Genomic DNA, 14,858 nt, shown 5'->3' with positions numbered 1-14,858 from the left:
GTGGAGATAATGCAAGCACATACACAAGACATTATAAACACAGTACATGTGGTGGAACTTTTCCAGTGGATTTGGTTGTGGGAGGGGGACAGGAAGAGAAGAAGAATGTTGTGAGGCAGACAGAGATGGGGGGCGGGGTTAATGCTTATATGTGGTGAGTCCTTGAAATATTATTGAAAATCAAGTGGGAACTACTGTCACAGCTTTATGGTTGAGTTTTTATGATGTTTCTTTTCTATCTATAATGTAAAATAACAAAGAGACAAGTGAACTTTATCTCCTGAGTCACACTTCTAACATTATTTGCTTTTTTTTTTTTATATTGGTACTATTATTAATGAACTGGATGTGTCATTTTGTGATGGTCGTGTCCTATGGAAACTCATTTGAGCAGCAGAATGTGAAGGTTACGTATGAGCATTTACATTGTTCGTAATATTCAGCAGGTCTTATGAATTAGTACAGTGTTCATAGTAAGAGTTATGTTACGGGTCCCAGGTACGGTACCACAATAACAAAATACAAATCTGTGAAATAGAGATATAGTTGAGCAGCAATCAAGACACGGAGCACTCAGTTCTTCATCCAGATTGCGTCTGTATTCAAACATCACAATAAAATATGCAATACAAAATATGACTTTTAGTATCTCTGTCTCAGTTCTTAATAACTGTAAAATAAGTGCAATAAATGTCCATAAGTCCTTTCAGTCCATTTTCTTTTCACAGAACACATTCACATTAATAACATCACATTTTCACTATACTATGCATGGTATTACATTTTATATAAATGAATCGGAGCTACTATAATGATATAGTGCAAATCACAGCAGTACTCGACTGTATTTAGAGCAGCAACATCTTATCTGCGATGATTCTGGACATACACACTTAACATAAATTGTTCACTGACAGAGAAATACAAACCCCTTTTAATATAGATCCATTTACTATACCTAAATCTTAAAGAAAACACATTTACCCCTTTTGACTTCATATTTCACACTAACACTCCTCAAAAATGAGCTAAACTTACCATTTTATTATCTATAACACACTTAACCCATTACAAGTTCTGCTGTAAGATGTATTACATGTGTGAGAGCCGAAATAATAATCAGTACGGAGTACATAAACATTAGTGACATGCCTGCGAGACCTAACGGAAGGAAAAACAACCCACACACCCGCGATGCGGCGTGTTCCCGCCACTAAGAGAGCGGCGCTACTTTGAAGTTTTTAAAGTTCACAAAAGTACTTAAATCAACACTGAAACACTTTCATAACTTCTGTCCACATGCAGTAAGGCTCTAAACAACCGCGACTGGCTATTTTTACCGACTACTAACCTGTGAAATAGAGATATAGTTGAGCAGCAATCAAGACACGGAGCATCCAGTTCTTCATCCAGATTGCGTCTGATACGTGGGCGGAAGTTCCCACCTGAAACTACCTGGAGTGCAACCGCTCCCGTGACAAAGGTTCCACCTGGATGCTGCTTACATTAAACATGTTTTTTTTTTTCATAATATACATGAAATATAAAATGACATGGCTGTCAACTAATTTTTCAGAGCATTATTAAACCCTGTAAACAAAGGAAATTATTTTCCAGCTGCCTAAATTAAATACTATACAAAAATGGTCGCACTATTTTTGGCATGTCACAGTTACTTCTGCTCACTGTTATTATCTCACTTTCCTCTTATGTATTTGTTACATGCCAGGCAGTAATGCAGTGCAGGGGTGTTTGTGGGTGTTTTTCCCTCCTGGTCCTTTCTCTCCTCTAATCTGTCTGCTCTCCAGGTAACATCAGACTGATTGGCCTGTACCTGTGGAAAGTGGTGGTGGCCAATCACATCCTAGGGCCCTCCTATAAAAGGACCATGCTTGCAGTGATGGGTTTCTGTTTCTGTCTGTCGGAGCTGCTGGTCGTTGTGTTCAACTTGTCACACTCTGAGTTAATGTCAGTCATTTGTGGAGTGAGGTTGTGGGCATAGGTAAGTTGGGGTACCCTGTATATTCTTTCCTTCATCACTATTGTCTAGACACATCAGGTTATAGGGTTGGTTCCACTTCTGTATTTATCTTTTGGTTATTTTTTTTATTTTTTTTTTAGATAGGAGTCAGGTTTTTGTTTGAGTTCTGTTTTAAGGGTAGGACCAGATTAGGCACAGTTTTATTGTATTTATCGTATTTTGGTTGGCACAACCGCCTTGTCCCTTCCTCCTCCACATTAGTGATCCTTTGTTAGGTTTTTTGTTCAATAAACCTTTGCCACTTGTTTCACACCCACACTGACTCATCTTCATTTTGATTGTTGGGTTAACGTCTCCTTTTCACACACCAACAAAGGAGTCGTAACTGTACAGGGTGGGGAAGCAAAATTTACAATATTTTGAGGCAGGGATTGAAAGACAGTGTATGACCAATTAGTTTATTAAAAGTCATGAGAATTTATTTGCCACAAGAAAATTTACATAATAGAAAATGTTTTTATTCTATGTGTCCTCCTTCTTTCTCAATAACTGCCTTCACACGCTTCCTGAAACTTGCGCAAGTGTTCCTCAAATATTTGGGTGACAACTTCTCCCATTCTTCTTTAATAGTATCTTCCAGACTTTCTCGTAATAGTTTTGCTAATAGTCATTCTCTTCTTTCCATTATAAACAGTCTTTATGGACACTCCAACTATTTTTGAAATCTCCTTTGGTGTGACGAGTGCATTCAGCAAATCACACACTCTTTGACGTTTGCTTTCCTGATTACTCATATGGGCAAAAGTTTCTGAAAAGGTATGGATAATAGTGTTAGGTATGATTATGACATCAATATATGTTTGGTTTCAAAACAATTGACGTAGTGCCTGCTGAGAAAAAACAACTAAATGTTCATTGTAAATTTTGCTTCCCCACCCTGTATTGATTGTGGAAAAGTGTCTTAAAATAAAGTGTTTTAATTGGCAGATTTCATTCATAAGGTTTTTTAAAAGGCAAAAATGTTTTGCAGCAGTGATGTTTGTACAGTTCAGAGACGACTGCACTGATGAAAAGACAGAAGGCAGAGCTGAAGACGTTGATATCTTCTTTGGGACTGACAAGGATGGACAGGATTAGGAACGAGCACATCAGAGGGACAGCTCAGGTTGGATGTTTTGAGAGAGGCCAGATGGAATTAGTTTCAGACATGTGCAGAGGAGGGAGAAGAGAATATAGTGAAAATGGAGCTATCAGGGAGAAGGCAAAGACCAGATTTATGGATGTGGTGCAGGTGTTAATGTGCAAGAAGATGCAGGAGACAAAGTCACATGGAATCAGCTGATTTGCTGTGGCGATACCAGGTCTCCACAAACACAGGTTTAGTACAAGTATATACAAATAAGCATAAAGACATGAATAAGATGTACAAATAAATGGATGCATGGAAGTAAAATGACAATGATGCACGGGGGGGGGGGGGGGGGGGGGGGGTGTTTAGAAAAGTTCATAGCCTGACTAAGAAGAAGTTATTCCACAGCAATGAAACTTGACCTACATTAAATTCAACCTTTCCTGATACTAACTGCATGGTTTCCTTCCAGATAAACCCACATTGGATAAATAATTTAGGACTTTAAGACTGTTTTCCTTGTTTTTCATTTAGACCAACTTAATAAAATAACTTATCCACTGATTAAAATGTGTACATGTAACAAACTTATTTTTTTAAGCAGAGAAAGCTCTTGATTTTAAGCTTAACTTACTAACCCCATGAATCATTTTTTAGAGCAGTGGTGTCAAACATGCGGCCTGGGGGCCAAATCTGGCCCACCAAAGGTTCCAATCTGGCTTGTGGGATGAATTTGTGAAATGCAAAAATTACACTGAAGATATTAACAATCAATGGTATCAAAATCATTTTTATTTCAGGTTCAACGTACAGACACATACAGTCCAATTAGATTTTAAGTGGGTCAGACTGATAAAATGTTATCATAATAACCTGTAAAGACAACCCCAATTTTTCCCTTTGTTTTTTGGGATGAAAGTGCAGAAATGAACCTGAACACTCAAGGTTGTCCAAATCATTTTGGTTCAGGTTCCACATACAGACCAATGTGATCTCAAGTAAAAATAACAACACAATAACCCATAAATAATGACAACTACAAATTTTCTTTGTGAAAAATCATGTGGAAAAAATTTAAATGAAAAAAATAACATTACACAGTGAAAATATTTACATTTAAAAACTATTCTTTCACAATAAAATGCAAATAAATACATAAATAAAAACAAAGATGAACAACCTGAAATGTGCAATTTGAACAATATTCTACCTGTTACTAGATGTTTTGTACATTTATGGATCCACTGTGATCTGTAGTTGTGTTAATAATACTAGATGTAAGATTGTAGAAATTGTTCAAATTTTAGTTCCACACTCCAAAATTTTAACAATATTCTGCCTGTCACCAAATGTTTATGTAACATTGTGTGTAATGTGCATGTATAAATAATAAGTTGAGGCATAATATTGTTAAATTTGCACTAATTTTTCAAATGAAATTTCTGTTTTTTCAGGTTATTCACATCTTTTTTGTAAAATGTAAATATTTTTATAGTTTAATTAGGATTTTTTTTGTACTAAAACAAAAAGAAAAACTTGGATTTGTCATTATTTATAGGTTATTAAGTCATTATTTTACTGGTCTGGCCTGCGAGAGATCAAATCGGACTGAATGTGGCCCCTGAACCAAAATGAGTTTGACACCCCTGTTTTAGAGTGTGGTCTGAATGTCAGTGTAAGGGATGATGCATAAGTGTCCACTGTGTTGGCTGATACGGAACTAAAACAACAAAATCTATGAATATACAAGAGAACAGATGGAGAATAGCTGTCCACTGGAGTGACCACTATGCATGAAAGGGTTAATATGTTTTGAAATTAGGGAGAAAAATCACAAATATGGTCTTAAATTGTCCTGTTAAACAGCAGTGATGGGAGTCCTTCCCTGTCATTTTGGAGATGTGTGTTTTTTTTGTTTTTTGTTTTTTGTTTTTTTTTCAGAGGGGGACATGTGTGTTTGCTCAGTGTGTATAAGTTGTTTTTTTTTTTTCAACTTTATTAACAACATTTGAGTATACAGTACAAAATTTTAAACAACAAGATGTCAAAAGGGAAAAAGCATTTGAACATATAGGTTTAAGAAAATAATGCATAGATTTAAAAATACAAAGCATAATATACAAATGATAGTAAAAAAAATAAATAAATAAATTTAAAAAAAAGGAAATAAGTAAATAAATAAAAAATAATAAATCTGACAAATATAAATAAATAAATGCAACAGAGAGTTCAGTCAGTATTAAAGAATTGTTTATAAATAGCCAAGGTGCTAGTGCTTTTTTTTTTTTTAATTATTATTATAAATGAATTCTAAAGATTTAATATAGTTTTCAAATTCTAATAGGAAGATTTTAAAATCTGGGTGTGTTTTAATGTATTTTTTTATGTATATGAAATTTTCCAAATAATATGAACAAATTTACAATAAATTCTAGATTGTTATTATCATGTTTAAAATAAGTAATTACATTTTGGGATGTTAGATTTATTTTATTGTGCTCAGTGTGTCTGTGTGTGCTCTATGCGCGCTCTGCTGACGTCACCATCACAGTTGCCAGCAGCAAATCTGTGCTGAGAGCTGCGCAGCCGCCCTGCGCATCCGTCGACTCAACTGGACAGCCATTTCTCTGCCCCTTATGAAAAACATACCAGAGGTAGGGGTTATCGATCACGCACATACGTAACAGGACGCACTGGAATAATGCCTTCGAGGGGAAATAACCGAGTAGAACACCGCATCACCGACTGAGATCCGCAGGATGCAAACTTTCTCCTGATCCAACGGCTGCGCAGCCAGAAGAGGATCCTGTGTGTGTGTGTGTGTGTGTGTGTGTGTGTGTGTGTGTGTGTGTGTGTGTGTGTGTGTGTGTGTGTGTGTGTGTGTCAGCCATGGAGGCAGAGCTACAAGGAAGCAGCAGCGACCTAGCAATGATGCATGTGAAAACTGAAGCGCTCGATGAAAACCCATCTGCGCTGGTGCTGGGCAGCCGGGAGCCGCCTGCGCCCTGCGGCCTTACCGCATGCGGAGGAGGAGGAGGAGGAGGAGGAGGAGTGGGAGTGGGGGATCAGACTGCAGAGGAGCTGCAGGCTGCCACAACCAACACCCCTGTGCTTCTGTGTGAGTTCCCATAGCTCCGACTGCAAAATATGACCTACTATATAATACAAACAGTGGTCAGTGTCAGATCTGCCAAAGAAACTAAAGGCCATTATTGTAAACAGAACATCATCAGATTGTTCTGTGTCCTGTGATTAACCCTCCGGTATCCGGGTGCGCCTTTTGGGCACACTTTGCACTTCGTGTTAAAAAACTTCATATTATTTTTCACAATTTAACCCATTCATGCATTAATTATGAGAACCTTAGTCAATGTTTTTTTCTTGAGTGTTTTTGTTCGTCTTTAGGCATGGAAAAAACAATGCAATTGAATTTTTTTTTTATAAACCTATTTTTCATGCAGTTACAAAAACATCCACTCAACTGGGCAATATGCATTTAATTTTTGAAGCAAAGAAACATGTATTTAAAACTCATCATCAGAAAATGATATAATGTGTGAAAACTATGAAATAAAAACATTTTTAATGTCGCTAATTGCTAAATAGCTAATGTTTTCTCACATTTTATCATACTCTAATATTAGTTATTACTCACTTCATGGAGATAAAATCCTCTGAGACCCAGGAAATTGACAGTTTTAGCTTTTTTACATTAAAAAATTGTCTTGATTGGAAACTGCATAATGCAACAGTTTTTTCAGATACATTTTTAGAATTATTTTTATTTAGTGATTGATTTTTTTAATGGAATATCCTTTGCAATGCATAGCATTTTTAAAGTAAAACTGTCAAACTTTTGTCCCCTACAGAGGACAAAATGCATTTGCTGGGTTTCAGGAGAATATGCAAAAAAAAAAAAAAAAAAAACAACCAAAAAACTTTGTTACAGAAAACTGTTAATTATAGTCTATTAACAATTAGCAATTGATTTACTCTAAAACATGTTACTGCAGATCAGGTTTATCAAGAGCAGCAAAGTTACAGTAATGGTATGAATTACAGTGTATGGGATGGTGCATAAGTCTCCACTGTTTTGGCTGATATGGAACTAAAACAACAAAATCCATTAATATACAAGAGAACAGCTGGAGAAGAACTGTCCACTGGAGTAACCACTATGCATGAAAGGGTTAAATAAGGTTAGAATTCAAAAGTTGTTCATTTTTGCATGATCTTTAAAATTCTATCCACCAACTAAAATGTGCACATTGTAAACAAAAGAAAATTACCAGACTAGCATCTGTCTCCCAAGTGTGGCTAAAACGCACTATTTCTTCCATTTAATATGTATGATCAGGACTGACCTTGATTTACAAAAAACAAAATCAAATTAGAGCAGAAAAATAAATCAATATATAATATTTGATAGTTTGATTTATAGGTGTGCCTTTTTGGCACACTTGGTGACAGAAGTTAGTATTTTTGAATATTCGACCTAGCGCCAAAAATAATAATGCAAATTAACCAATGTTGCTGTTAATCATTGACATATGCCAGGCTGAAAAAATCTAATAATATGTGATCCACTTTTTATGTAGTATATTGAAAAAAATATTTTTTGTGTTTTTTGCATCCAAAAAACTGGTTTATTTACATTACAAACACGGCATTTAAAGGGTTAAAAAATTTGACAAATTATTGAGTATTTGGTATTTTTATTTATGGCTCAAGTTGATGAAATAGAAAAAAAAAGTGTTAAAGAATTAAAAACAAACTGTATGAAAGTTTTTTTTGACATTATTCCACAAGTGTGCCAAAAAGGCACACTTGGTGCTTAGTAAGGGCCTTGCTGGACGGGATACCGGAGGGTTAAAGTTGTTTTTGGCTTATGTGTCTTGTTTTTTTATCAGACCCTGTGAACACAGATCGGTTCTTCACTACGTCAGGAGATGGAAAGACATACCTGAAGATAGCTCCAGGTAATGACAGGATCACACATTTTAACCCTTTCATGCATGAATTATGGGAACCTTAATGGGTCAAAACACAGTGATGTCCCGTCAGAGAGTGAACTTTAACTGATTACCATTCCAACGTTTATTTCAATATAAAATAGCTCCTTCTTTTGGATGATCCTTTATGTTCCAACTAAAGCAAAAATGAATATAAAAGTAAAAATGTGGGCCAAATTGTCTCTAAAATGTCCCATCAGAGAGATTTTGAATACCATTTTTTGTGTTTTTATTCCTCTTTAGGCATGAAAAAAACTATGCGATTGAAAATTTTTTCATGAACCTATTTTTCATGGAGTTACAAAAATATCCACTCAGCTGGACACCGTACATTTAATTTTTGAAGCAAAGAAACATGTATTTACTGATACACTGTGAAAACTATGAAATAATTTTTTTAATGCTACTAATTTGATGTTTTGTCACATTTTAACATACTCTAATATTAGTTATCACTCACTTTATGGCGATAATATGAAAAAAACCTTTTTGTTTAAGAAAAATTGTTAATTACAGTCTATTAACAATAACAAGCAATTGATTTACACTCACACATGTTAGTGTAGATCAGATTTATCAAGAACAGCAAAGTTACAGTAATGGTATGAATTGCAGTGTATGAGATGATGCATAAGCGTCCACTGTGTTGGCTGATGTGGAACTGAAACAATAAAATCCATGAATATACAAGAGAACAGCTGGAGAATAACTGTCCACTGTAGTGACCACTATGCATGAAAGGGTTAAATTAAAATGACCAAAGCAGCAGTTTACTTATGGGTGCTTCTATGAAACTGGGTTAATTTTGGTACCTGGCACTTTACCAGCTTTTGTAGACCTAATAATGAAAGAGAAATTTAGACATATTTCCCCCCAGGATGTACCTAATGATGACCTCAGATAAATGCAAAAAAAAAAAAAAAAAAATTATACTCTTGCTCTGAACCATCCCAAAATTAATACATTTTTAATAAAATATTAAGGCCAAAAATAGGACCAAAATTGGGACAGGAAAAACTACCTTTCAGTGCATTTTATTTTGAAAGCATCACTTGAAATGGTCTTATATAGCATTATAAATAAAGACACTGTGTTAAATGTGATGATCCTAGTGGTTTTCCTAACCCAGACATGTGGGTTTTTCATAAATCTCTGTCTCATTCCAGGTTTTATGTGTAACCCATCGTGTCCACGTAAGTTACATGCAGAACCTGTCCAGTTACACCCATATAAATTGCGAATGATTTTGCAACAGTGGCCATTTTTGTGAAACACTGCCTTACATAATTAGTTCAACTCCCAAACTGTACCTGTGAGAGAATAAATAGATATTCAAAAAAATAGTAGCGTGTAATTTTTGTGTCCTTTTGACCATGTTACATACAGATTTTTGTATTAAATATAATGTAAAATAGTTTCTCTTTTATCTCAATAAGTATTTTTAAAATAGATCCAAAGTGTTTCCAAACTTGCTTCATAACATTAGTCTACATCTGTTTGAATGTTTAGCCCCCGTGTCCTGTTTTTAGGGACCAGTTTCATAGAAGCACCCGTATGTGAACATGATGAAGAAAATAATGTGCACTGCAGCTGTATATGCAACTGCAAACCAAATGATATAGTATGACTCCACTGGGATGAAGCATAACAGAGCTTGTGTTAATATTTATTTGAGAAGAAAATAATAACGTGCAAATGGTTCAAGACACGACTTCCCCTTTTAAAATCTTCCTCAGTTTTTCCATACCAATGCAGATGTAAAGTCAGCCACTTAAGTCTTGTCTACATCACCAACTTCTATGTTTAAAAGTCTATATTTAGTAACAGATCTAGTATCCTTCTATTAGTGCCATTTCAATTCTAACAACTTACCTACTTTCAAATGCATCTGACTTAAAGTAGAAGAATAAATTGAAATATAATGAAAACTGACTGATGAACACACTTTCATCTAGAGAGTCAGAAAATGTAAAGATCTGTGTTAATGTCCTCTAATCAGAAGTGTTGAGCCCACAACACAGTGAGAGTCTGTAAAACCACTATTCATTTACTAACGCATGGAACTGAAGTCATTGTATTGCTTTAATTGGGTCTATGACTCCAAGGTGACGCAGTAAAAATATAGTAAATATAGTGTATACTTTTGGAGGTGAGTCTTGTTTATGTTGCAAAGTCATACAAAAATCCAAACGTATCCTTTTCAGATATAGTTCTGAATATGTGTATTACCATTGTACGTCCTGGTTATGTCCCTCAGTGACTCCTGCCTCACACAGACATGCCCCCCTTCAGCCCCTTGCCCATAGCCTGGACAGCCATGTGGTTTTCTCAGTGTATGTAGTACTGAGAAAACCATCTGGAACTGATCCATTCGCTGTGAATTACACGTGATCTATTTTATACTGGACACAAGTCTTGGGGGCGAGTGTTTCGCAATGCGTCATACTTCTTTTTGTCATGAGACAAAGTCATGAGACAAAGTCAGTTCCAAGTCCTCAAAGTTGGTTGTTTACTTGATTCAAAAATAAGGATGGAATTACAGATTACACCCTGTATTCTTCAATTTCTCTGACAAAAGCTTCATGTCTGTCTTATCTGTGATTGGTTTACTCGGCACCTGTTAGTCCCGCCTTCATATTTGGATTCAAACCCCACCATTGTCCATGTCCTTCTCAGAGATGCTCAGGTTGAAGGTCTGTTCATACTCTGCAAGAACTGACAAATTTGTTTTGTTGAAGTGGCAAGAACAAGAACAAAGGTAGTTCTGGCCCAGACATTTCATACTTCATGAGAAACTCAAGTGCAGAAGTCCCAGGAAGTCCTCAGATGGCCCTCCCACTGCAGCAGACATCACGTGTGCTAAGCATTGTGGGAATCTGACAGAAACAACCCTACAGTGACAGCACAGTGACAATGGGCATTAACCAACTTCAAATTTCTCATCAGTCACACAATAGTACACGAAAAAAAAAATTCTGGCCAATTGATGTGTTGAGTGGGAGTGGGAGAATTCCCAACCCACTGCTGTGAGAAAAGAATGACATCATTCTTTTCTTACAGCCCAGAGAGAGAGAACACATTTCTCTGTTCTTGCTGAGTATGTACGGACATTGAAATATGAAGTTTAACTTTAATGTGGAACATCTAATTCTTCTGCACAAAAGTTTTACCTTGTACACATTTGCCGTTGACTTTGAAAGAAGATATATCAATAAAATTCTGTCAAGACCAAGGTCTTGTTCTTAAAAAGGCTGCTTCCCAACCTTTTCCAGCTTGTGACTCTTGTTTTGATTACACAACAATGTACCATGTTATGTAACGTTAAAAAAATCCTGAGATGACCAATGTCCTTTTTCAGCTTCAGGCATGTCACCTGCTCCATCAGAGAAAACACTTCCCACTGGTTCCGACTTCTCCTCCAAAGCCGTCTTGTGTCTGATTGAGGCTGTCGGGCGCCGATGGGGTCTCTATGAGACACGGGAACGTTCGCAACTCTTCCAGAGCGTCCAAGAGGAAATGGCTTCCAAAGGGCACATGCTTCCTGTCGAAAAGATCCGCCGCAAGTGGAACAACCTCATTGTCACCTACAAGAGGGTGAAAGACCGCAGCCGAGAGACAGGACACGCTAAAACATCCTGGGAGTTTTTTGATGTAAGTGAAGCAGTATGGAAATCAGTGGTGGATACAGTAGACAGATGTACTGGACAGTACAGAAAGACTAGGTGCAGGTCAGTGACTCTAGTCATATTTACATCCCAAGTACTTTTGGTCTGTGATCTTGGTTGTCTGTGGTTCAACTGTGGTCTAGGACAGTGGTTCTCAACTGGTCTGGCTTCAGGACCCACTATCACCCCTCAGTGACAAGTCATGACCCAAATTTGTAACAGTTAAACTTCTCAAATGTATTTAATAAAAAGAATTGTGTTTTGATACTGAGATGATACAGAATATTACAGTATGAAAACACAGAAGACAAATTTAATGATAAACCAAAAGGACCAGCAGGTCATGAGTACATTTTAACCAAAACTAAAAATGTGCACTCAGTTAAAAAATTAAAAGTGCATTCAGCCACTTATTTAAGAATTAAACACACTGAGGTTTTTCCTTAATGTAGCTAAAACCATATCTGATGTAGTTGTTGTCATACCTGAGTTTCGACATATGAATGGAAACTTTTAGGTCTTCTTTTGTGTTGTGAAATTTCTGGTGTTAATTAGTATTACCGTGCATTACTGCCACCTACTGTTGGGGAGTGTGAATAGACGGCATTAAAAAAAGAGCACAGAATTGGTTTTGTAACATTATTTTTGGCCCAGTCAAAGGCCCACTGAAAATGGGTTTGTAACCCACTTTTGGGTCACTGGTCTAGAGACCTGCAAAGATTAGGCAAATTAGTCTGTATTTGTGTGACAGTAACAATTCCAAACCTTACTGAATTTCATCCTCAGAAAAGTGTTCAATAATGGCTGGACTTTGTCACAGATTCATCTGTGACATACTTTCTTCTAACCACTGTTCGAAACAGTTATGGTTTAAATAAAATTCCTAACTCATCACTGCAATCTCTACCACTATAAGAAAATACTAATACTGCTTTCTAGCTATTATTTTAAGGGACAAAGTCAATAGAACTACATCCTTATGGAGAGAAATTTGTTTCTTTATTCATCAATCAAAAAGAATGGATTTGCAATCAAAAAGAATGGATTTGCAATTAAAAAGAATAGATTTGCAACCAAAAAAGAGATTTGGGAGCAAAAGACAGTAAGTGGCAATCAAAAAAAAAGATCATTTTGCCTATAAATCAGTCCTCATTGCTTGTGAGTTAAAAACTTTTGCTTGAGACTTCAAAAGTTTTGATTGAAAATCGCTCCTCTTTTTTTGCAACTTCAAAAGTTTTGCTTGCAAATTTAACCTCTAACTTTTGAAGTTTCAAGCAAAAGTTTTTAACACAATCAATGAGGACTGATTTTTAAGCAAAATGATCTTTTTTTTTTGATTGCCACTTACTGTCTTTTGCTCTCAAATCTCTTTTCTGGTTGCAAATTTATTCTTTTTAATTGATAAGTTCCTCCTCAGACTCTTGAGGAGTCCCAGAGAAAAGTCCTGCGTTAGAAATATGGCTTTTGTTGTCTACGCTGTGATGTCCCTGCAGAGAAATCTCACCTGATGATTAGCTGATCACTTAACTTTGCTTGTTTATGCTCTTTTCATCTCTTGTATCTTTGTTTGCTCTCTCCAGTTGATGGATGCCACACTGTGCGACACTGTTGGTTCTCAGATCATCAGCAATAAAAGAAACAAAGGTGTCACCACAGCTTCCACGCTGCCTGGTGCTTTGGCAAAGATCGCAGCAAAACCACAAGTTCCACAGCCCACCCCCATTATCCGCCCTAATGGTGACTTTACTGCAACAGGTGGCGTGGAAAACAGGACTCAGACTGTTGCAAGCAATCAAATGAACATCATCAGTACCACGTCTACTATAACCTCACTGACCACAGCAACTATTAGTCCAACCAGCACTCCTGAGATCAAGCCTCTGATTGTTGTCAATGGTGATCTTGTTACAACCAGCGTTCATCCAGCCACCATTGTCCCGTCTCCACCTTTTATATCTTCACCCAGTTTAACAGAAACAGCCTCCACTTCCACCAGTAACATAGACCTGAACACATCACGCTTCATGAGCCGTAAAGCTCCATCCTACTCATCAGGGGTCCTGCCCTTCCGCCTTAACAGCACACAACTTAGCAACAGTCAGAATCTCCTCTCCCTTTCATCTTCTTTCTCCCCTACTTCCTCTTGTCTCACTTCTCCCGTCACCACCTCATTATCTGCAACGGCTCTGTCGAGAACTGAGGGACAGAGCCAGAAAGGCAACGAGGATCAAACCAGCACCGCTTTGTTCCGGGAGATTCTGAAGCGACAAGAGGAGCAGGCTTACCTGGACCGAGTCGCCCGCCGAAGGGTCGAAGCAAGAGAAAAGAGACGCGAAAGGAGAGAGGTTCGGATGGCGGAGTCCCTGGGCAGGGTGGCCACGGCCCTGGAGCTGCTCTCCTCCAAACAGGACACTGTCATCGCCCTTCTGCAGAGACTCGCTGATCGGAAGTGATGCGGACTGTCAAGCTGGAGCCCCTAAAGCTCTCTGATCCCACAAATGAACACTCACCCCATAGTGGCTACTAAGTGTTATTTTTAGTTTTAGTTAGTTTTGAGGTTGGGGTTTTACTCTCCCTGGCATAAATTAAAATATGTAAGCTGCATAATTTTTTTACATGTGCTGCTGCAAAAAGCATCCAATAAAAACATAATCAAACTTTTTCTTTTTTCCCCAAACTGCCACAGTTTGTCAAACTAAACTTTTGTTGTATGTTTCATGATGATCATTAAAGATATTGTGTTTCGTTTTTTTGGCATTTTCTGCTTCATTTGATAGGAATAGTGGAGACAGACAAAGGATGGCAAAGGCTTGTTGGTGGATTTAACGCAAGGCTTTACAGTACATGTGTTTCAAGGTGAGAGCCCTGTTAGTAGTTGCACTACTCTCTAAAGCCAAGCATACTCAGCCTCCATGTTGTCTTTAATGCAGTGTTTTTCAGCCTTGGGGTCAGGTCACCACGTGGGGTCGCCTGGAATTCAAATGGGGTCGCCTGAAATTTCTAGTAACTGATAAAAATAAAAAAACAAAACAAAACTTCAATCAGAATATGTAAAAGACATGACAAACTCT

At 37.1% G+C, this 14,858-nt stretch overlaps 1 protein-coding gene across 2 annotated transcripts; it reads left to right on the top strand.

Moving 5' to 3' along the window:
* The first annotated feature begins 5,704 nt into the window (after positions 1–5,704).
* LOC115424955 (uncharacterized) lies at positions 5,705–14,648 on the top strand. Of its 2 annotated transcripts, none has more exons than XM_030142378.1 (5): positions 5,705–5,918; positions 5,968–6,228; positions 8,021–8,089; positions 11,481–11,773; positions 13,368–14,648. In XM_030142378.1, the coding sequence occupies exons 2-5, from the start codon at positions 6,000–6,002 to the stop codon at positions 14,238–14,240; spliced, it is 1,464 nt and encodes a 487-aa protein (XP_029998238.1). In that variant the 5' UTR covers positions 5,705–5,918; positions 5,968–5,999; the 3' UTR covers positions 14,241–14,648. The 2 variants fall into 2 exon arrangements, with proteins under 2 accessions (XP_029998238.1, XP_029998237.1); XM_030142377.1 differs by having other exon boundaries at positions 5,705–5,922; positions 5,974–6,228.
* The last annotated feature ends 210 nt before the right edge of the window (positions 14,649–14,858 follow it).

The sequence above is a fragment of the Sphaeramia orbicularis genome, chromosome 8 (genome assembly GCF_902148855.1).
Source record: "Sphaeramia orbicularis chromosome 8, fSphaOr1.1, whole genome shotgun sequence".
NCBI lineage: Eukaryota > Metazoa > Chordata > Actinopteri > Kurtiformes > Apogonidae > Sphaeramia > Sphaeramia orbicularis.
This window is presented reverse-complemented; position numbering and strand designations above follow the sequence as displayed.